Raw genomic sequence first — 21965 nt, forward strand, 5'->3', positions numbered from 1 at the left:
GGTGGCGGCAACTCACGATCTCGCCCTCATCTTTCTTCTCTTGCGCTTGAGGCGGCGAACGCGCTTCTTTCTCCACTTCGCTCTCATCTTGACTGTTCTTGGTCAGTACGATCCGGGATAGGTATTGGGGGTGGTGGCGCCTACATTTAGATTCGTGATGAGAATTGGCGTGATGGTTGAAGAAAAGAATCAAGATCGATTTTCGAGAGGGGAAGTAGACTTAAACTAGGGCAGAGGGCAAGCAGCCCTGTGGGGTAACTAGGTCAGGTGACACAGTGGCAGCACAGTGGTTGGCCCAAGCTCCTATGACGCGGTGGGGCCCAGATCAACACTCCATCCAAATATCAGGAGCTCAAGCAAGCTCAAGGTCATCTGAGTGCCAAAGAGTACGCTTCCGCGAGGGGTCAGGCAAGACATTCCGACATAGTAAGGCTTCGATTTTTCTGTGGCTTTTCCTGTTCCTTCGTTTGTCTCTCAATGGTATCCATGATAGTGCCCTTCAAGGATGGTCAAGCTTCTTAATTCTCGCTACTTAACCCTGGGGTGTGCCTTCCCCAAGTCAAGTGCCTCAACTTGCGGGCATTTCAACAGCCACACTTTCCAAAATTGTCCCGTGTATGTGGAAAAGGAAATTTTTCTTAATTTGACACTTTCATGCCGGGCAATAGACAATCACCACAACATTTTCGACCGTAATTCGATGCATGCAGTGACAACACCAATTACAAATTATCTCTCGTTATTCACGTAAATCTACCCCAATGCCGCTGGCTGAAGTAGGAAAGGTGACATGGGAAGATCGAAGTAAAACGCCGCCGGCCACAGGTAGGGCTTCAGCTCATGAATTGAGCATTGATTTGTGTCACAGTTCTGAAGGCTCCTCGTTTGGTTTCGACATTCAAGTATCTCTAATCGTCAAGTTCAGGTTGTTTTCCAGTGTTTCCAAACAATACCGTTCTTGTTGGTCGCGATGGGGCTAGAAATCACATCGCGTTTGATGACCCCATTGTCTCAAGATGCCAACTAGAGATCTTCTCCGTCGTTGCGGATGACGATTACCCACGCGGTCATCCGCCTCTTGTGTTTGTTCGTGACCGGGGGTCAGCGAATGGTACTTCTGTAAACGGTCGAATCATCGGAAAGGGGGTGACCCTCTCTCCGTCAAAACTACTGGAAGAAGGAGACATCATCACTGTCGGCACACATCCCCATCTGAGGCTGCAGTATGCCGAATCGACCAATATTCGCTCGTCGTACACACTCAGTCGTCTCCAACGCCAAGAAGTCAAGGTAAGGCAAAGCCCCCATCGTCCATATTCCGTGCTCTAACCATTCTTAGCTTTTTGAAGACCGTTACATCGTCAGCAGCCGTACTATTGGCAACGGTGGCTACTCTTTGGTCTTTCTAGCTTCTGAGGTCGACACTAGAAAACATGTCGCGTGCAAAGTTCATGACATCAGCAGGTTCTCACCAACAGCCAAAGAAGTGACCAGAATTCGCCAGGAAGCAACCCTGCTAAGCACACTAGACCATGTAGGAAAGATCAATATCTCTGGAAACTACAGCATAAGCTAATAGCATTAGCCAAATATTCTCCCCATCAAGGCAACCTTTGAAACAGAGCAAACCATGTATGATCTAGTCGGATGCTTGGAGCAAGAAAACTTGTTAACCATTGACAGATATGTCATCACAGAACTAGCCACAGGAGGGGATCTCTTCTCGCTCTTGATGAGATACAACACACTAGACGAATGGGTGATCAAATCGATCATCCGACAAGTGCTCCTTGCCGTTGTTTACATTCATAGCAAAGGGGTGGCTCATCGAGACATCAAACCGGAGAATATCCTATGCGGCGTGACACCTTCGGCGCCCTACCGTATCATGCTCTCCGACTTTGGGGCCTCGGGACTACCCGGTTCCAGGAGATTGGAGTCTAATGTTGGAACTCCTTTTTTTCGTCCACCGTGCGTATTGAAATAACCATCGTTTCGGTAACCATTCTAAAGAAATCTAGGGAATGTGACGCTCCGGGACGTGGCCATGACACCTCTGTCGACATCTGGGCCATCGGCATGCTCACAATGCAGCTAGTACTCGGAAACAGGCAGTTTCCAGACCTTGAACCCGGTACGTTTAAAAGCCAGGGACATATCGACAATTATCTTAGCATGCTCTTCTCGGAACTTGGCCCGCGAGGTTTGATCTCCAACGCCGGCCAAAGCTTCATCTGCGGCTGTCTTGTCTATGATAACGAGAAACGCCCAACTGCTCGCCAGGCTTTTTCTCACAATTGGTTGCAACGGCCTTCTAGTGATAGAGCATTGTTCAAGCGGTTGGAGGCCGACAACGCGACGTCCTGGGCTCCCCAAAAAGTGAAGTTTCCGGTGATCGAAACACTTGACCCGGATACCGACCACAGCCAACACGGCCACGTACCTGCGAGCGAAATAGGGATGAGCGCGTTCTCGCGATACTTCACGGCCGCGGAGCCAGGCAATGCTCAGACAGTCCGGAAACCACCAAAAGAATGACTGCGGTTCAGTCCGGAGCAAGGTCGGGTTTTGGTAATATTCCAAAGCCTGGCGTGCTGGGTATAAATACGTTTGCTAGCACAGCCAAGAGGCCAGCAAAATTAGCACATTAGCCCGAGAATTGCGTGCATCGCAGGAACTTTGGCGAAATCTAGTAGTTCCAATTCTAATCAATATAGAGTCCGCGACGTTATACCTTGATTCTTTGTGGTATTTTATTCTTTTTTTTATCTTTCCGAGTTCGAAAATCGCAGCATCAAAACATATCATCGGTTCTGACGAGAACCCGGACCAGCGACCCATCTTCCCCGGGTATTATTGACTCAATAAGGCCCCATATCCGTAGTCAACGGTAACAAAGCTCAACCCATAATCACAACACCCCTTCCCAAATCACAACTTAGAACTATCCGTCCTCATCCCCTCATCATCCTGCTCCCGTACCGTCAAATCCGGCAACTCAGCCGGCATGATACGCCGGGGTGTTGAGCCCGGCACGACGGAATACCCAGAGAAGTCGGTAACGCCGGCGTGGCTGCGCAGGAAATCTTCGTCCAACTCGAGCTGGCCGTTGACAACAGAGGCCGGGGCGCGGATCATGGTGAGGACGGCGTCAGAGAAGATGGTGGCTTTGCGCAGGTCGCGGGCATAGGAGGGGTCGTTGCGTGTGAATCGGCCTGTGGCGCCGGATTCGATGGCCTGGGATGTTAGTGAAGACTGCTAAAGAGTAGGCCGATGACCTAAAGAAACGAAAAAAGAAACGAAGAAAAAAAGGGAGAAAAAGAGGAAGAAAAAAAGAGAAAGAAAAAAAAAGAACTCACCACAGCCGGCCAAATCCCCGTAATCGCCATTCCACCAACACCCCCATCCCCCAAAACTCCCTCCCTCACAAAATCCATCCCCAACCCCTTCACCAACACACTCATCCCGACCTTCCCCACCGCATATGCCGTCTTGCCCCGGAAAAAACGACTATATATCGGCGGACACACCACCACAATCCTCGGGCCCCCTTGTTGCTCCTTCTGATAACCCTTCTGCTGCTGCTGCTCATAAACCCCCTTCAAATACGGCAACGCAGCCTGCAAAACCGCATACAACCCCTCAACATTAACCCTCTGCATGAGCTGGAAACGCTTCAGCGGTGTGCTAGCCACGGGAGCCCACCAGATGGCGCCGGCGTTGTAGATGAGGATGTCGAGGCGGGTGTGCAGCTGATATTCTAATCTTAGCTTTTTTTCCCTTTTTTCCATTGCTCACCTACTTAAGAGAAGAGTGAGTGAAGAGGAAAGGGGGGCTCACATCGATAGTCTTAGCCACAAGCTGCTGGATGCTGGCTGGGTTGGTGGTGTCGACGGGGAGGGCTGTGGCGTGGCCGCCGGCGAGGGTGATTTCGCGGGCGACGGTGGTGATGGTGGATTGGGGGGAGTTGGGGTCTGGGGGGAAGGGGGAGATGTTGGCGAGGTCGGAGGGGGGGGTGGTGGATTTTGCGGCGACGACGACTGGGTGTGTTAGTATGGGTTTATATTTATTTGTGTTTTTATCTTATAGGAAACAGGTTTATATCGGGCTGCAATAGGTTGGTTAAGTATGCTCACCAGTATAGCCCGCCTTGGCCAAGTCAATGGCGATCTGGCGGCCGATGCCCCGGGATGCGCCCACCACCAGGGCGACTTGCCGGGAGTTGGACGTCATGGTGAATTGGGAATAAGTAGAAGTGAGAGACAGAGAGAGGAGAGAAGACAAGGCAAAGATGAATCACGGGACGAGTTGAAAATGAGAGTTAATTATTTAGGTATATTCCAACTCCATATACTTAATCTAATAAAACGACCTGACGTTGTTGATGACTTTACAATAGTCAGTTACCGAGCTCCAAGCCATGTAGTACCGGCGATTACTGATCAGCCGGGATAGGAACCGGAGCATGGGGGAAGAGACCGGGGCCGTGCCGAAGTGGGGCTGCTTAGCTGCCGAGGTTGTTTCCCCGGATTCTCGACGGACTCTCCTGAGCTGACCTAACGTCCTCTTTCATCACCTTCTCACTGATTGATTGACCAAATTCAGAAATCACATCATCCGTCCTTGAATTACGATTTCTGATCAAGTTTGGTGACAATGGGCGGTAAAATCGACTGCTATTTGGACATTGGTGTGTGTTCTCACGTTTAGGGACTGGTAGTCCGTCAACGCTAATAAGCACACCACCACAGCGTCTCTGTATAGCTACTTGATTTTTCTGGATTTACAGAGGAATCGCGAGCTGCTAGCTTCCCACAATGTAACGGTTGAGTATGTCGCCCTCCTCATAAAATAATGAAATAAGTGAAAAGAAATTAGTTAAAAAATAAACAAAACGTCCATCCATTCACGAACAAAACATTCACTAACTAACACCACATCTAGACTCCACCCCGTCTTCCTCGGCGCCATCAACGTCGGCTCAGGTAAACAGTATCCTCTCAAACCAACCTAAAATCCATACATACTAACCACCCCCAGGTAACAAACCCCCCTGGACCCTCCCCGCCAAAGCCCTCTACGGCGTCCACGACGCCCGCCGCTCCATCGCCCGCCACACCCCGAACCCCCCCTCCATCTCTTTCCCGCCCGACCTCATGAAAACAGGCATGACTGTCGCCCCTCTCCGCTGCCTCCACTACATCAAATCCCACTACCCCGAACCTGTTTTCCTCGCTGCTTTTCACGCGCTGTTTCGGGCGTTTTGGGCACCGCCGAATGCGGATTTGACGCGGTTGGAGGCTGTCGCGGGGGTGTTAGGGGGGGCTGAGGGGGATGGGAATGGGAAGGTGGGGAAGAAGTTGTTTGGGGAGGGACAGGTGAAGGAGATTGTGGAGGCTGCGGGGACGGAGGAGATGAAGGGGGTGTTGAAACGGACGACGCAGGAGGCGTTGGATAAGGGGGCTTTTGGGGCGCCGTGGTTGTGGGTTGTTAATGGGAAGGGGGAGGGAGAGCCGTTTTTTGGGAGTGATCGGTGATTTTTTTTTTGTTTGTAGGGGGTAGAGTGAGATGCTGACAGATTTAGATTCCACTTTGTGTACGAGTTTCTGGGACTACCGTATACGGACGTGACGCTATTGCCGCCGGGCGCGCAGAAGGGAAAGCTTTGAGGTGTTGGACTGGACAATGTGGTGGACGGGAGAGTATAACTTAGCAGACATTAACTAGCAGGCAAGTAAATCTGTAAATTCCACGTCAATGGGTATCCCATCCCAAACGCCGTTCCAGTCTAGCCAGACCCTTTTATACCCTCCTCTCCCGAGTGTACAATTATAAACACAAGTATTAAGCCCTCCCCGCCATCCGCAACCGCCTCGCCTCATCCTCCCTAAGCGCCTCGCTCCTCGCCAAAAAGTCCTGTCGCGCCGCAAACGAGTGCTTCGACTTGCCCGCCAGCGCCAGCTCGTCCTGTATGCCCTCGCGGTCCACAAACCCGGCCCAGTCCATCCGGCTCTTCTCCACCGTGTTGAGCTTCTTGGCCGCTTCTGCCGCGTGCGCCTGCTCGCGCGCCCGCAGCCGTTCGGAGAGGGATAGGTTTAGGTCGGTGCGTTGGTTGGAACTGCCGCCAATGGCGGTGCCGTCTACGGCGACGGGTTCGAAGATGGAGCGGAAGGCTTTGCGGGGCATGCGTTTTTGGGCGGTGTCGTCGTCGGTCTCGAGGGTGGCTGGGTCGTCGCCGTGTTCGGCTAGGTAGAGTTTTGCTTCGGCCGAGTCGCGCGCTACGAGCTTTTCTTCGGTGTGGACTTTGCCGGCGAAGTTGTAAGTTCGTTTTATGCGGATTAGGTCGGATGTTTCGGGGGTTTCGGTTGGCGGTTGTGGTTGTGAGGAGGGGGCTGGGCCATCTGTATTCGTCTGCGTTGTTGTGGCTACTGTTGGGTCGGTTGCTCGTGATGGCTGTCCGACGGGCCCGCTCGTCATCTGCGCCCAGAGGGCATCGACATCAATCGTCACTGGTCCGCTGGCGACTGCTGTTCGTCTTTCTTCCTTTCTGTTGTAGACCGTTAGCGGAAACGGCCCATCGCCGAAGGTCAAAAACAAAAGCAAAAAGAAGTAAAGAACATACTCGGCTGCGCGCATCCGCCGCGTCTTAATCAACCCCCCTTCTCCCCCTTCATCATCCTCCGCCTCCGTATCTTTCCTCTTCGACTTCTTCTGCCGCCTTTTCCCCCTTTCTATGATCGCCTCATCTCCAGAATTTTCTAACCCAGCATCCTCAGTCGCTGTGTCGTCCCCTCCCACTACCGGTCGTTTCCTTTTCGCCTGACCTTGTTTCCCGGCGCCCGTCGACCCCTCACCACCTTCACCCTCATCCTCATCCTCCGACACGGAGGATTCTTCCGCGGGGGCATCATCCGGCGCGAAATCGGAGTCCTCCTCGGAGGCGTAGTCCTCGTCGTGGACTGGGTCTGCTGACATGATTGATGAGCCACAAAACGGATGGGCGGTCTGGATGATTTGACGGTTTCCGGTTTGTAAGAAACCGGCGCGAAATCGGATCGGATGGTCGGCAAGGTCGACAGGGTCGGGTAATATCCGGTCGAGAAACACGAGAAGCTTGGAAATGCAGGTTGGAGAATGGAAGCATTGGAAAGCGTGTAGAAGGGCTGGAAGCGCAGCAATTGAAAAAAGAGTGGGGCTAAATCCACCGGGTATCAGCGGTCTCCACTTGCCCCGCCCCCGCTCCTGGCTCCGTGTTTCTCGGCGCGAAGAAGAATGACGACGGAGTGCTTCCACAAGAACTTCGAGAAGGCGCTCCGAGTCGAGGCTGGAGCTCACGGCTTGGGTAGGGGGTTGTCTTCAATGGCGATGTGCGGTGACTTAGGTTGGCGTCGATTGTACTAGGCTTTGACTGCGTGTGTCTTGAAATCTCGAATTTGTGTTTCTTTTTTTATATTTGCCTCTTCCTTTTCATTGCCCTCTTATTCAAAGTCCCCTCGGTGGATTCCACAATAGTCTCATCCCGTAGATTTACCGACCTCCAACCCAGAATCCCGGATCCGGCCTTCCATCGCGCCAAAACGGCCTATTTAACCAGAACCAAGAACCCGAAACCATGACTCCCTGCCGGCCGACCTCCGGCCTTACCATCCAACCACCAACCCGGGGTTTCCGGGAACTCACATGGCGGGTGGGCCTCACCTGGAACTTCACTTCCTCCAAAAACCACGAAGGCGGTGTCCAGACCGGGCCCACGGGTCCAAAAGATGACGGACAAAACCCAGGGCAGCGTCCACGGCGTGGACGGCCAAGACGGCTACAACCCCATCGGGCAACCCCACGGCCAACCCGTTATCCCCGGGTAGCGCATCCGGCGCGCCAATGGGGTAACGCTGGTTAAACCACTTGGTGCCCGCCCCCCCCTTTTGAAGTTCCCCATTCCCCATTCCGGGTTTCGTTCAAGTTCCCCCGCACGTCGGAGATACGCTGCGCCTGTCGTTTGTCCTTGCTCCTTGTTGTGCTATTACACAGCGTTTCCTCCCCAGGGCTTTGTGGGACGATCACGAGGACGGGTTTTATGTGGGCGCTGGTCGCTGGGGCGGGTGCTGGGGCGGGCTAAGCGGGTTTTTCGTTGAAGCCTGACCATGGCCCAGTTAGCGTTCGGAGTGGCCTATAAAAGGGTGTCTTGATGCCCTCCTTTGATACTGGGAAAGGTAGGAAGTGTAAATTGCACAGAGGCAAACAGTCGAGAAACTCACGAGGATAACTCACCACTTTGTATCTTCTCAATATTCCTGTGAAGCATTTGCTTGTCTATCTAGACCTACCTACATACTCTGTAGTTGACACACCCAATCAATCACCATGTCTTCGACGTCAGTTCTTACACCCGAGGAGAGGGAACACTTCCTTACCCACGGGTGGGTCAAGTAAGCCAAGCCTCGCTACCAATATACTTTATTTCTTTCATCAACCATCTCTTAATTGTCTTTATTATAATACACCCCGGTGGATGATGCAACAGGCCCGCCTGTCTCATCTCGGGGTCTCACATCCTATCATCTCATACATCTTCTCATAGTCTCATACTAACCCCCTCCCTAGAATCCCCAATGCCTTCACGCAAGCCCAAGCCGAGGACATGACCTCCAACGTCTGGACCCGTCTCGACATGGACCCCAACGACCAGAGCACCTGGACCCGGCTGCGCACCAACATGCCGGGCCACCGCAAGTACGACCCGGCCGAGTTTGCGCCCCGCGCCTGGGCCGCCATCTGCGAGCTATGCGGCGGCGAGGACCGCATCGACCCGGCCTCGCGCGAGTGGCGCGATTCGTTGATTGTGAATCTCGGCGATGAGAAGCATGGCGGGAAACCGGTGCCGCCGCAGGATTTGCCCGAGTGGCATGTGGTATGTTCTTTTAACTGTGGCCCGAGTTAAGGCTAAAGGAGAGGTGGGGGCAGAGAGAAAGAGAGAAATAGCTAATGTGCTCGCTAGGACGGCGATTTCTTCGTGCACTACCTCGACAGCCGGGAGCAAGCCCTCCTCGTAACCCCCCTCTTCACCGACATCGTCGCCAACGGCGGCGCCACCATCATCTGCCCCGAAGCCATTCCCAAAATCGCCAAGCACCTGCACGACCACCCGGAGGGTGTCTCCCCGCGCATGGTGCCCCGCGGCCAGCCCAAGTTCCAGATGGGCCAGGAGAAGGACCTGAGTTTCTTCTGCAACGTGGCCAAGAGCTGCGAGAACTTTGTCGAGGCTACGGGGTCCGTGGGGGATGTGTATCTTATGCACCCGCTTATGTTGCACGCGCCGTCGAGTAATGCGCTGCGGCGCGTGCGGATTATTACGAATCCGGCTGTGTCGTTGAAGGATGAGCATAGGTTTGATCGGGAGAATCCGGAGGAGTATAGTTTGGTGGAGAAGTTTACGCTGAAGGCGTTGGGGACGGAGAGGTTGAGTGGTTGGAAGGCGACGGGGCCCAGGGAGAAGGTGGTGCCGGCACGGTTGCAGATGCAGGAGAAGATGAAGCAGGAGGAGTTGAAGCGGTTGGCGGAGCTGAAGGCTGCGCAGGAGGGGGGGCAGCAGGCGACTGTTAGCGCGGCGGCTTGAGGGGGAGTGTTATGAGCCGGGGCTGTGGTTAGGGTGATGTAGTTGATATGTGTGTCGATGATAGCTAATATATAAATATAAAATGATGAGCAGTGAAACTGGTTTTCGGTGTCTGCGTCTTTGAGGTGTGATGATGGTAGTCTTGGGGATACCCATGGCTAAAAGCCTAGAAAACATGGAAGATTTGGGATGACCTGATGAATCTGCCGCATCTCTATCTCCTGAATGGACATGTTCTAAAGGCGGCCACTTGGTTTGATTTGAACGACACCTAGGTAATTATGAAGTAAGTTAGTAGATTAACTAGCTGGATGCGGGTGCTGATATTTCATATCTCCCCCCCCCCCCACGTATTTTCTTCCGTCTTTAAAAGAGAACGGAAACGACAACGAAAAAGAAAACGGAACTTACGAATGGAGATAACTAAGTCTGAGTGAAGAAGACGTCCTTGCTCGAACTGGTGGCCAGCAAGGTCCTCAATCCAGCCCGCCAAGGCAGCTGCACGTCAGCGGGGCAGGCAAGAAACCCCTGTAAGCCACAGCGCAGAACGTCAAGAAACTCGAACTGTGATTTTCAACTTTTCCATTTACCTTTCCCACTTCACATTATAACCCAATTCGGCATTGCGGCATCTCCTAAACATGAGCGATAGCGACAGTGACGACTACCGGGTCGCGGAACCCGACCTGGCCCCCGATGACCCCATGCGCGCCTTCATTCCCAAATCCTTTGGCAAGACAACCAAAGAGGCAAACATCGCGGCCCAGATTGAACAGTCGAGGAGGGTAGTCGAGAAGCCAGAGCCACCGAAGCAGCAGCAAAAACGGCCCGCCCACGACAGCGACGACAGCGATTCCGATGATGACTCAGACTCCGATTCCGACAACGGGGACGAGGCCGACAAATTCCCCGTCACCCACGAGATGATCCTCAAGACTCACGAGCGCGCCGTCACCAGCATCGCCCTGGACCCAGCCGGGTCCCGTATGCTCAGCGGCTCGCTCGACGGCAATGTAAATTTCCACGACTTCGCTGCTATGACGCCAACCACCCTGCGCGCCTTCAAGAGCATCGATCCTTGGGAAACCAAGAAATCAGCCGCCCCTTCCGACTCCCATCCGATCCAGCACGTCGAGTTCAGCCGCCACTCCGGCAGCGTCTTCCTCTGTGTTACGGCCCACCCACAGGCGAAGATCATGTCGCGAGACGGGGCTGTTGTGACCGAGTTTGTCAAGGGCGACATGTACCTGCGTGATATGAACAATACCAAGGGGCATGTTGGGGAGGTTACCACAGGGACGTGGCACCCCGCGGATCCGAATCTGTGTGTGACGGCCGGCTCGGATAGCACACTAAGGATATGGGATATCAATAACAAGAGGAGTCAAAAGGATGTTATCGTCTTCAAGTCGAAGGCTCCCGGGTCTGCTGGCAGGACTAGGATGACGGCTGTTGCTTGGGGATCTTCGGCACAAGGGAACAGTCCGGTGCTGGTGTCGGCTGCTTTGGATGGGTCACTCGTCATGTACAGCGGTAACGGCCCCTTTACGAGACCCGCGGCGGAGGTTCGAGAGGCCCACAGCCCAGATACCTGGACTGGTGGCATCGACATCAGCGCAGACGGACGAATGGTGGTAACCCGGGGCGGTGACGGCCTGATCAAGCTGTGGGACACGCGAAAATTCAAGCAGCCCCTCGTTAAAATCGACCACCCGCCAACCTCCGACCGATACCCCATGACCAACATCAAATACTCCCCCGACTCCCGCTACATCATCACCGGGTCCGCCTCGGGCCACCTGCACATCCTCAACCCGGCCAACCTGCGCCCAGAACACGTCACCCCCATCACCCCAGGCATCCCCCTCATCACCGTCGCCTGGCACCCCAAGCTCAATCAAATCCTCACCGGTTCCGCCAACGCCGAGACCCACGTCCTCTACAACCCGTCCCTTTCCACCCGCGGCGCCCTCGAGGTCATGTCGCGCGCCCCCAAGACCCGCCACGTCGACGACGACCCCTCCTTCACCATGGACCAGAGCCAGCTCGGCCTCTCCGGCGACGCCATCATCACGCCCGGCGCCCATCAACACAAACGCCGCGGCGGCGGGAACGCCAGTGGGGGGGTATCTGCGTCGGGCAAAACTTCGCGCGACCCGTATCGGCCAAAGGTGCAGCAGATCACGCCGTTTATGCGCTCGCAGCCGGATGAGAAACATATTGAGGAGAATATTCCGCTTAGTCGCATGTTGCATGAGGATCCGCGTGAGGCGTTGTTGAAATACGCTGATGTGGCTAAGAAGGATCCGGTGTTTACGGGTGCGTGGGCCAAGACGCAGCCGGTGACGCAGTATGCGGATTTGAGTGATGGGGAGGGGGAGGGTGGTGCGAAAGATGGGGAGAGAGACGCGAAGAGGGTCAAGAGGTGATGATGAATGGTTTGTGATGTCGGTATAGTTACTGTAGCATGGCGTTTAGGTTAGTCTTACCACAGTTCAATCCCTGTTTAATTGTTAGCTCGGGACTTCCTGTGGGGCCCGGCAGGGAGCACCCGATTTGCTGATGGCATGGGAATCAGCTTATTATTGGCTGGATAGAAGTGGTGTCAGGTTTCGCACTAACAGTCATCCAAGGATCGTACTGTACACTATGTAAGTTCGAGGGACCACACAAGCGGGCAAGGTCAGTATACGGTGCATGGGACATCAAAGTGAGGCCAACGGCCTCTTCTCTACTTGGCCTACCTAGTTCTTGTTGCCATCTAAACTTACAACGTTCGTTTGACAGGGTTTGCTACGCATCTCCCCCGGATTGACGACGCTGAATTGTAACCCTCCATCCGGATCCCGCAAGATCTCATATCGCCATGTCAACACTGAAGCGGGGTTTTCTTGGCGAGTATTCGGCGACCAAACAACAAGCGACCCAGGAGGCCAGCGCCGTTCAAAATACGGTCGCCGAAGAATGCGCCCAGGCTGGCAAAGACCCTCCGCCATATGAGCTCTTGGAATTGATCGGCAAGGGAAGTTTCGGTCGTGTGTACAAAGCCACTAGCACTACGTCCTGGCAGGCCGTCGCCGTTAAGATCGTCAGCATAGACGATGGAGATAGCCTCGAACCTGGCAGGGCAGACACGTTCAGCGACATTCTCAAGGAGGTCCACACACTCAAGCTTCTTGGTGAGAGCGGCGCGAAGAACATTAACACAGTCATCGATACCCTGCTTGTTGGCCCTACCATATGGATCATCACCGAATACTGTGCCGGAGGCAGCGTGTCCACACTGATGAGGCCGACTGGCGGGCTGACCGAGAAATGGATTATTCCCATCTTGCGGGAAGTTGCTGAAGCCGTCTACTGGGTCCATAAGCAAGGTGTCATCCATCGGGACATCAAGTGCGCCAATGTTCTCATCACCGAAGCTGGAGGTGTTCAACTCTGCGACTTTGGCGTTGCGGGGATTCTTGAAACAAAGTTCGACAAGAGGAGCACTGTGACCGGAACGTTGCACTGGATGGCCCCCGAGCTTTTTGACTCTACTGTTTCATACGGTTCCGAGGTTGACATTTGGTATGCTATGCCTACTGTACCTATTCAAGCATGTTTAGCCCCCGGGACATCAGTTCCACTCGAGCGCTACAGATTTGGCCAGCAGCAACTGACAATCTTCCGCACAGGGCCTTTGGTTCGATGGCTTACGAGATGGCTACTGGGCTGCCACCAAATGCGGGCCCAATCGTTGAAATCTCACAGTTCGGTTCATACCTGAAGCAACATTGCCCTCGTCTCACAGGCGATCAGTATTCGGCTCAACTAAAGGACCTTGTCGCGTCTTGCATGGTGGAGGATCCGTCCCAGCGCCCTCAGATTGAACGGGTTCAGCTGCATCCGTACATCCACAACTCCGAGGACGACTACCCGACCATTTCTCTCTCAAAGCTTGTGAACGCCTACAAAGTCTGGGAGATACAGGGCGGAAATAGGCGTTCACTGTTTTCCGCTGGCGGCGCCCAGGGACCAGCCAACGACTTGTCACCTTCCGTTGTCCCTGACGATGAATGGAATTTCAGCGCAACCGAGGAAAGCTTCGACTTCAACGATGGGGATGCTCAGGCTGTCTTTGATGTCTACGGCCCGGACGTTGACCTTCCCGGCTGGCAAGATCAACGACAAGATCAGCGACAAGTCCGTCGACGTCGACCTCCCAACATCAAAACGTTCAAGGTGCCCCTCGAGAAAGTATTCGACCCGCACACCATCTCCAACTATAATGACAATGCTCGAGCTTTCTACGCCACGACCCTCCCATCACCGATTACGGATCTTCCCCTACGGAACAACCCGGAGCAACCGACCATCCGAGAATCGCTGATCGACCTTGACATGTCGTTAGATGGAGGCGAGTTGTCTCAGTTCGCTGACATGGATACGATAAAACCGGGCGCGAGGTCAGCAACAGCCTTTGTCGAGGGCGTTGATCGGCGGCGGACCCAGGATTGGACATTCCCGTCCATGACACCTGCGACGGCAGCCCCTGATATCGCACCGCCCGAGCCCAGCTACAACCCCCAGCCCATTGAGGTTGTACAGGATCCAACGTCAGTCTATCGGCAATATGATCACGTATCCGTAAACACTCAAGATTTGGGTCGAATGACACCGACAAGCGACATTCATCGTCTTTCGGTCGTGAGTCTGATTGACCTCGATGCGAGTCTTGCAATCGACACGATAGATGCCAGCCGTCCATCCACGGCGGGTTCGGACGCCGCATCGACGAGCTCAGACCTGAAAACGCCATTTGATCTCGAGCGGCATGCGGTCGACACCAATTTCGCGCCAAGCACTAGGGAGCCGTCCGTCTACCTGAACGAGGATCTTTACGAATACCCAAGCTCTCCACCCAGAACCCACGACGGCCCTTCACCCCCAAACACGACAACCTTGGATTTGGGCCCTAACCCCAGTCAGACACTTGATCCCCTTTCCCATCCGATCCCTGAACCACCTTCCGCATCTGTGATGCTGGGTTACGCTTCACCGGAGGAAATGAAGGACGAACTTCTGCGAATGATAGCGAGTTTTCACGAGCAGCTTCAGTTGACTGACCAGGTCCTGAGAACAATGCCTGTCCATTCCGAGGAACACTAGATTGCACGGAATCACCCTCCATCACCGCGGCGCGTGTGCCTCAGAGCAGGGCACTAAGTTTATGCTCAGCTTGCAGCGGTCTCGTGATGCCATTGTGATATCTGTCCGTCCTGGGTGATGTCGAGGCCCTAATACCGACACACCTCCCACATTTGGCTTCCCCTTTCGAAAACGGAATTCGACCAGATTCAATATCCTCGACTACGAATCATGTAATTACGACATATAACTTCCTGAATTTGTCTCCGTTTGGAGGTAGGGCCGGGGTCGTAGTCGGTCGGCTTACATAGTACTCATGAATCCCCATGAACCCCAGCCGTGGGTCGACTTGGGACTGTTTAGCATGTGACCCATTGCTGCTAGCCAGTGCTAGGTCTCGCTTTGGGGTTTGGACGAAACCCTGAGTTTGAGTGCAACTCGTGAGATATATCAAACTTTTCCGTGATTGCCATCTTGCAGCTTATCTCCGGATCACAGCCTGGTGTCGCTGACGGTCCCGGCCTACGCCATGATGTGGCCGTTGCGCATTGACGCCTGTGCATATGTAGCATGTGGCCCGGGTCTACGCAGTTTCCGTTAGGAAATAGTCTGTGGACGCTTCCATAGCGGTGCGGTGGCACGTTTGTCATTGACTCTTCTTATCGATGACCTACCCCATCGAATCGCGCGCGGGCATCGCGTTGCAAGAAGGCCATCGAATCACGTGGCGTACAATACGGCCATTTAACCCTATAGGCTAGATACTATACCAATTGGTGTAATATCGCTTCCAGAATAGAGGCGGAGGATGTCCTTGGTAGCCCAACGGTCCTTGTCAAATTTGATCGAGTTTGAAGTGGTGGTTGTGAAGTTGTTCTGGCCGCGTTGGCCTTCTTCCGTTGCATGGCGAGGCCTTTCCTTCAATAAAAAACAGAAGAGACCAAAATGTAAACACCAAAAATGATCGTCGCCAATTACAAAAATCTTAAAAAGGAAACTTTCAACTTTGCGCCAAGAGGGAATCGAACCCCCCCCTCAACCTTGGAAGGGTTGAATCCTAACCACTAGACCATTGGCGCGGATCCAGTTAATCAGATTTCGGATTTCCTGCATTGTCTTACCTGCCCCCACTTCCCAAGGGAGTCAGCAATACAAAATCCAGTTTTGCAACAATCTATCAAAAGTTGCGTCAAGCGAGGCTTTGCTGAACTTTGTGTCCAAATTCGGATTTTTGGAAGTTTGCTGTGCAATGGGACGTTCCGAGTCGACTTGTTGCGAGCGCGTTTGCGCGGTTCTTCGGCACCGGCCGGCCAGTGGCAAGCTGCGCCTCATTGGCTGGTTTACGCGTGGCCGCTGCCTCCCAGGCTCCGTAGTTTTGCCGCCTCCGTGTCGGATGGCTCGCTTTGGCCCCCTTGGCCCCTCTCAAAGGAAGGAACCAGGCAGCGCCCCACTTAGCTCAGCCGTGCTACAAATTTCGCACGCAGTCTGCAGCACAGCTTGGACCAGCATCGCCGCGCCATTCAATCTTGTCGGCTCGCTCTGCCTCAACCTCCATCCATCAAAGGGTGACGGCGCGCATCAAAAAAATCACCAATCTGCCCGCGACCCCATCGAGGCCATCACGAAAACTCCGACCCCCAAACGCGCTTCCCCACACGCATTCGACCAGGCCACCATTCGAGCCCGGTCGCCTTCGGCACTCATTCTTTTTTTTCAAGTCGCCGATCCGCTCTCTTTCCCTTCTTTTTACCTGTTTCCCTCCCTTTTCCCCCACTCGAGCAGCACGTCGCCAACCCCAGGCGCGACTGTTCCATCTCGTCCACCACCGAACCCCATCCACTTTTTTTTTCTGCGCCAACGCGACAAAACATCGACGACGACCGCGTCTCGCTTCATACCCCGCGCGTCTCTGCATAATCGCCACTGCCAACACCGAATTGCCAGCGTTTTGTGTTTTCGCCGAACGCGACAGGCTCCAACATTTTGCACCCAGTCGCCGCGTCGAATAACCCCCCTACCGTATAACCTTGTCGACATCAAGACCTGGGTTCCACCACATATAACCCTCGATTTGCGCGACGATAGAGCCTATTGCTAGCAGAGATATGCTACCCAGCCATTGACATCGTCGTAACCATCAATTGAGACACTGGTTGCACCCCCGGACCACTTCGCTGTTGTCATCATGGCTAGTGTCCAGATGCCGCCCGCGGCTCAGCACACGGGGTCGGCCATCCCCGCGGGCATGACCCAGCAGCAGGCTCAGGAGATCTTTATGGTTTGTCGCCCTTAGATATTTGCATTCGCAACAGACGGCATCCGACGGTGCTGTTATCGCTCCGGGATCCGCGTTGGCTAATTTCTCCCTATAGAAGTTCCAACAGATGAAGAAGCAAGGTGTACCGAGCAATGATCCCGAGTTTATCAAGACACAGAACATCCTTGCTGCCCTTCAGCGTCAAAGACAACAGATGCATGTGCAGCAACAGATGCAACTTCATCAACAACAGCAGCAGCAGAAACAGCAACGACCTATGCAAAATGGAGCTAATGGCGCCGTTAATGGCGCCCCATCTTCTAGCGCCTCTCAGGCCAGCAGCACACAGGCGACGGCACCCCCGGCTTCGACGTCTCTGGGCGCATCTGCTCTTCCAGCGAGCTCGAGCGCGCCAAATACCAGCACACCCGCGGCTACACCGACGCAAGGTCAAACGAGTCATTTTTCACAAGCCCAGCTCAACCTGCTTTGGACCCAGATCAAGGCGTTCAGGATGCTCGGAAAGAATGCTGGCGTTCCAATTCAGATGCAAAAAGCCATCTTCGAACACAGGGCGCGCCGCCGTGCCTCCTTGACAAAACAGGAGACACAGTCCCCGACAACGAATGCTCCCTCGGACGCTACTCCGGTACAAGACGGCGGGAAGGCCGGCGCGGCCGGGGCCGACGCTCAGGGCGACTCTGCATCGACTGCCCAGGCCAACACATTCAAGACGATCAAGTCTCCGTATGATGGCGGCCTCGTGCGCAAGTCTATCTCGTACATGGAACACGGCCGTCGCAAGAACCGTTTGCTCATTCCCGGCATCTTCCCGACCGGCATTGACTTTGAGCAGTTGCGCGCGGACCGCGAGAAGATTGTCTTCAACCGTATGAGCGCGAGATACTCGGAGCTGAAGTCGCTACCTGGCAACTTGGCGCATTGGGACGCGTCCCAGGATGTCCTTGTCGCGGATGATAGCGCCAAGAGGAAGGCGATCATTGAGATGAAGAAGCTGGCGCTGTACTCTAAGCAGCGCGCGCTGAGGGATAAGATTGGGAGGCAGATGATGCACTACGACAACCTGGCCATGACGACTAACCGGGCTTCATACCGCCGCATGAAGAAGCAGAACGTGCGCGAGGCCCGGGTCACGGAGAAACTTGAGAAGCAGCAGCGCGACGCGCGCGAGAACCGGGAGCGCAAGAAGCACGTCGACTTCTTGCACGCGGTGCAGCACCACCGCAACGAGGTTCTCAACACCGCCCAAGCACAGCGGGCGAAGACGCAGAGACTCAGCCGCCACATGTATGCCCACCATTTCAACATCGAGAAGGAAGAACAGAAGCGCATCGAGCGGACGGCCAAGCAACGTCTTCAAGCGCTTAAGGCCAACGACGAAGAAGCCTACCTCAAGTTGCTCGACCAGGCCAAGGATACACGTATTACCCACTTGCTGCGCCAGACCGATGGCTTCCTGCACCAGCTTGCGTCTTCCGTGCGTGCCCAGCAGCGTCAGGCCGCCGAGAACTACGGCGACGACGCCGAGGAGTTGCCCGAGGAGAGCGAGCCCGATGAGGACGATGATGGCGAGAGCAGTCGCAAGATTGACTACTACGCCGTCGCTCATCGCGTCAAGGAAGATGTCACGGCGCAGGCGAGCATCTTGGTTGGTGGTACGCTCAAGGAGTACCAGCTCAAGGGTCTGCAGTGGATGTTGTCGCTGTACAACAACAACCTCAACGGTATTCTCGCCGATGAAATGGGTCTCGGCAAGACGATTCAGACCATCAGTCTGATTACGTACCTGATTGAGAAGAAGCAGCAACAGGGCCCGTACCTGGTTATCGTGCCGCTTAGTACGCTGACCAACTGGAACCTCGAGTTCGACAAGTGGGCGCCTTCGGTCTCCAAGGTCGTTTACAAGGGACCGCCAAACACTCGCAAGCTGCAGCAGGAGAAGATCCGCCAGGGTCGGTTCCAGGTTCTGCTTACGACGTACGAGTACATTATCAAGGACCGCCCGCTTCTGAGCAAGATCAAGTGGTTCCACATGATTATCGACGAAGGTCACCGTATGAAGAACGCAAACTCGAAGCTGAGCGCCACGATCCAGCAGTACTACAACACACGCTTCCGCCTTATTCTTACCGGTACCCCGCTGCAAAACAACCTGGCGGAATTGTGGGCCATGCTCAACTTTGTGCTGCCCAACATTTTCAAGTCGGTCAAGACGTTCGATGAGTGGTTCAACACGCCGTTCGCCAACACGGGTGGACAAGACAAGATGGAGCTCACGGAAGAAGAGCAGATTCTCGTCATTCGTCGTCTGCACAAGGTGTTGCGCCCGTTCTTGCTGCGCCGTCTCAAGAAGGATGTCGAGAAGGATCTTCCCGACAAGACGGAGAAGGTCATCAAGTGCAAGTTCTCTGCTCTGCAGGCCCGCTTGTACAAGCAGATGGTCACGCATCAGAAGATTGCGGTCAGCGATGGCAGCGGCGGCAAGACGGGTGCTCGTGGGTTGAGCAACATGATCATGCAGCTGCGGAAGCTGTGCAACCATCCGTTCGTGTTCGACGAGGTCGAGAACCAGATGAACCCGGCCAACATCAGCAACGATTTGTTGTGGAGAACGGCGGGCAAGTTCGAGCTGCTCGACAGGATCCTGCCCAAGTACAAGGCGACGGGGCATCGTGTGTTGATGTTCTTCCAGATGACGGCTATCATGGACATTATGGAAGACTTCCTCCGGTTCCGCGGCGTGCAGTTCCTCCGTCTCGACGGTACGACCAAGTCGGAAGACCGGTCCGATCTCCTTCGAGAGTTCAACCGGCCGGATTCGCCGTACTTTATGTTCCTGCTCTCGACGCGTGCCGGTGGTCTCGGTCTGAATTTGCAGACAGCCGACACCGTCATCATCTACGACTCGGATTGGAATCCTCACCAGGATTTGCAGGCCCAGGATCGTGCGCATCGTATCGGGCAAAAGAACGAGGTGCGCATTCTGCGGCTGATCAGCTCGGCGTCGGTGGAAGAGAAGATCCTCGAGCGTGCGCGGTTCAAGCTGGACATGGACGGCAAGGTCATCCAGGCCGGTCGGTTCGACAACAAGTCGTCGGAAACCGATCGTGATGCCATGCTCCGGACGCTGCTGGAAACCGCTGACATGGCGGAGTCGGGCGAGCAAGAGGAGATGGATGACGAAGAGCTCAACATGATCCTGGCGCGGAGCGACGACGAGCTCATCACCTTCCAGAAACTAGACGAAGAGCGACTCAAGGACCCGACCTACGGCACAGGGCCCGGCTGCAAGGGCGTGCCGCGTCTGATGGCGGAGGACGAACTGCCGGACATCTACCTCAACGAAGGCAACCCGGTGCAGGAAGAAGAAGAGATCATCCTCGGCCGCGGTGCTCGCGAGCGGACCAAGGTTAAGTACGACGACGGTCTGACAGAAGAGCAATGGCTGATGGCCGTGGACGACGACGACGACTCACCGGAGGCCGCCGCGGCACGCAAGGCGGCGCGCAAGGAGCGGCGCGAGGTCAACAAGCTAAAGCGTAAGGGCTTGGCTGGTGCCGGCGCGTCGGCCGAGAACTCCCCCGTGGCCAGTCGCGCCAGCACTGAAGAAGTCGAGACTCCCGTCAAGAAGCGCGGGCGGAAACCCGGCAGCAAGAACCAAGAGAAGCGCAAGGCTGACGACGGCGACGACGAGCCGCCGACCAAGAAACGCCGGGGACCGCAGGGACGTCCCAAGGCGGTCAGCCTGAACGGCGCGAATGCCAACGGCGGCTCGGGCATTGCTCCCGACCTGCGCGGGGAGCTGCAAAAGAGCTTGCGGCGCGTGTTCGACGGGCTGATGAATTTTGAGGTGGACGACGAGCAGCCGCCGAACGCGGAAGACGATGACGACGATGATGATGGCCCGCCGAAACGGCTAGTCATCGGACCCTTTGTCAAGCTGCCGCCTAAGCGCGAGTGGGCGGATTACTACCTCATCATTGCCAACCCGATCTGCATGAACGATATCCAGAAGCGCATCAAGAAGGAGGAGTACAGCAGTCTGGCGGATATGCGGCGGGATTTGGACCTGATGGTGGCCAATTGCCGGACGTTCAACGAGGAGAGCAGCGGGATTTGCCAGGATGTGAATCTCATCGAGGTGCGTTTTTTTTCCCCCTCTCACGCAACAATCAACGTGTGTACTAACTGTATGACCCAGGCCTTCCTCAAATCCCAATTCGAAAAAGAACTCGCCGACCACCCAGACCTGCGCGCCCTCGGCGACCCAACTGTATCTTCTGCCCCTGCCGCTGCAGCGGCATCATCCACATCATCAACCACAGCCGCAGCGACAGCCGCCCCCCCTGCTGCACCGACGGATGGCGTCGGTGCATCGGCTGGTGAGGCTGCTGGGGCGGGAGATGCCCCTGATGGAGTGGCCCTGGATGAGTAGGTTGACTAGGGACTCTGGTTAAACAAGACTGGGCAAGGCTAGGCAGCTTGGGTGGTTCTCGTTGTAGTTCTCGTTCTGGTTCGGATTCTTTCTGGCGATGATTCTGGTGATAGTGATGGAGACGGTGGTGTTTACGGTACATTACATTACCTAAGGTAGTTTATGCAGTCAGTCAGTGGGGTGGGTTATGCGGCGTTCCGGCTGGGTACTTCACTTTACTTCACTTTACTTTACTTAGGATGGGATGGTTGGTTGGTTGGTCACTCTGGGATGGGAGGTTCAGAGATAAGGAGGGGGGGGGGTGGATAAGAGGTGGGGAGGTTGTGGTGTACTTGTGTTCTGTTGTTGTATTGTACGAGGAAGCGCGGATCGCGTGACGCGTCATGTGATTTTATCAGTATTAATCATGGAGTGCGGGTGTTATGATACTGTGTTATGATACAGACTGTTTGTTACTTTTGTTGGTACTGTGTACAACTGTGGGCGTGGGTGTGGTTGTGACTGAGGAT

General features: G+C 54.8%; 7 protein-coding genes and 1 non-coding gene across 8 annotated transcripts; 5 read left to right on the top strand and 3 right to left on the bottom strand.

The window, feature by feature from the left end:
• Positions 1 to 924: 924 nt before the first annotated feature.
• Positions 925 to 2538, top strand: C8A04DRAFT_13924 (kinase-like domain-containing protein; the record flags this gene model as incomplete). Its single annotated transcript, XM_062777899.1, has 5 exons — positions 925 to 1290; positions 1340 to 1534; positions 1586 to 1632; positions 1684 to 1971; positions 2022 to 2538. Coding segments are annotated over 5 exons (1413 nt in total), but the record flags the coding sequence as incomplete, so codon positions are not given.
• A 393-nt stretch (positions 2539 to 2931) lies between these two features.
• Positions 2932 to 4233, bottom strand: C8A04DRAFT_30775 (uncharacterized protein; the record flags this gene model as incomplete). The annotated part of the gene is made up of 4 exons (XM_062781516.1): positions 2932 to 3237; positions 3360 to 3752; positions 3841 to 4040; positions 4137 to 4233. The coding sequence occupies 4 exons, from the start codon at positions 4231 to 4233 to the stop codon at positions 2932 to 2934; spliced, it is 996 nt and encodes a 331-aa protein (XP_062635034.1).
• Positions 4234 to 4656: 423 nt separating this feature from the next.
• Positions 4657 to 5669, top strand: C8A04DRAFT_30776 (glutathione S-transferase kappa 1; the record flags this gene model as incomplete). The annotated part of the gene is made up of 5 exons (XM_062781517.1): positions 4657 to 4690; positions 4752 to 4830; positions 4945 to 4985; positions 5041 to 5533; positions 5585 to 5669. 5 exons carry the CDS (start codon positions 4657 to 4659, stop codon positions 5667 to 5669), a joined length of 732 nt encoding a protein of 243 aa, XP_062635035.1.
• A 175-nt stretch (positions 5670 to 5844) lies between these two features.
• Positions 5845 to 6975, bottom strand: C8A04DRAFT_30777 (bucentaur or craniofacial development-domain-containing protein; the record flags this gene model as incomplete). Its single annotated transcript, XM_062781518.1, has 2 exons — positions 5845 to 6547; positions 6623 to 6975. The coding sequence occupies 2 exons, from the start codon at positions 6973 to 6975 to the stop codon at positions 5845 to 5847; spliced, it is 1056 nt and encodes a 351-aa protein (XP_062635036.1).
• Positions 6976 to 8361: 1386 nt separating this feature from the next.
• Positions 8362 to 12042, top strand: C8A04DRAFT_38938 (WD40-repeat-containing domain protein; the record flags this gene model as incomplete). The annotated part of the gene is made up of 4 exons (XM_062784393.1): positions 8362 to 8426; positions 8602 to 8908; positions 8996 to 9549; positions 10266 to 12042. 4 exons carry the CDS (start codon positions 8362 to 8364, stop codon positions 12040 to 12042), a joined length of 2703 nt encoding a protein of 900 aa, XP_062635037.1.
• Positions 12043 to 12479: 437 nt separating this feature from the next.
• Positions 12480 to 14764, top strand: C8A04DRAFT_30780 (kinase-like domain-containing protein; the record flags this gene model as incomplete). Its single annotated transcript, XM_062781519.1, has 2 exons — positions 12480 to 13183; positions 13291 to 14764. 2 exons carry the CDS (start codon positions 12480 to 12482, stop codon positions 14762 to 14764), a joined length of 2178 nt encoding a protein of 725 aa, XP_062635038.1.
• A 986-nt stretch (positions 14765 to 15750) lies between these two features.
• On the bottom strand, positions 15751 to 15822 carry C8A04DRAFT_t106. Its single transcript has one exon. It is a non-coding gene; the product is annotated as a tRNA-Gly (tRNA).
• Positions 15823 to 16928: 1106 nt separating this feature from the next.
• On the top strand, positions 16929 to 21456 carry C8A04DRAFT_30781 (SNF2-family ATP dependent chromatin remodeling factor like protein; the record flags this gene model as incomplete). The annotated part of the gene is made up of 3 exons (XM_062781520.1): positions 16929 to 17021; positions 17116 to 21162; positions 21223 to 21456. The coding sequence occupies 3 exons, from the start codon at positions 16929 to 16931 to the stop codon at positions 21454 to 21456; spliced, it is 4374 nt and encodes a 1457-aa protein (XP_062635039.1).
• Between the last annotated feature and the right edge of the window lie 509 nt (positions 21457 to 21965).

This window comes from Dichotomopilus funicola (genome assembly GCF_033296635.1).
Source record: "Dichotomopilus funicola strain CBS 141.50 unplaced genomic scaffold C8A04scaffold_55, whole genome shotgun sequence".
Classification (NCBI taxonomy): Eukaryota; Fungi; Ascomycota; class Sordariomycetes; order Sordariales; family Chaetomiaceae; genus Dichotomopilus; species Dichotomopilus funicola.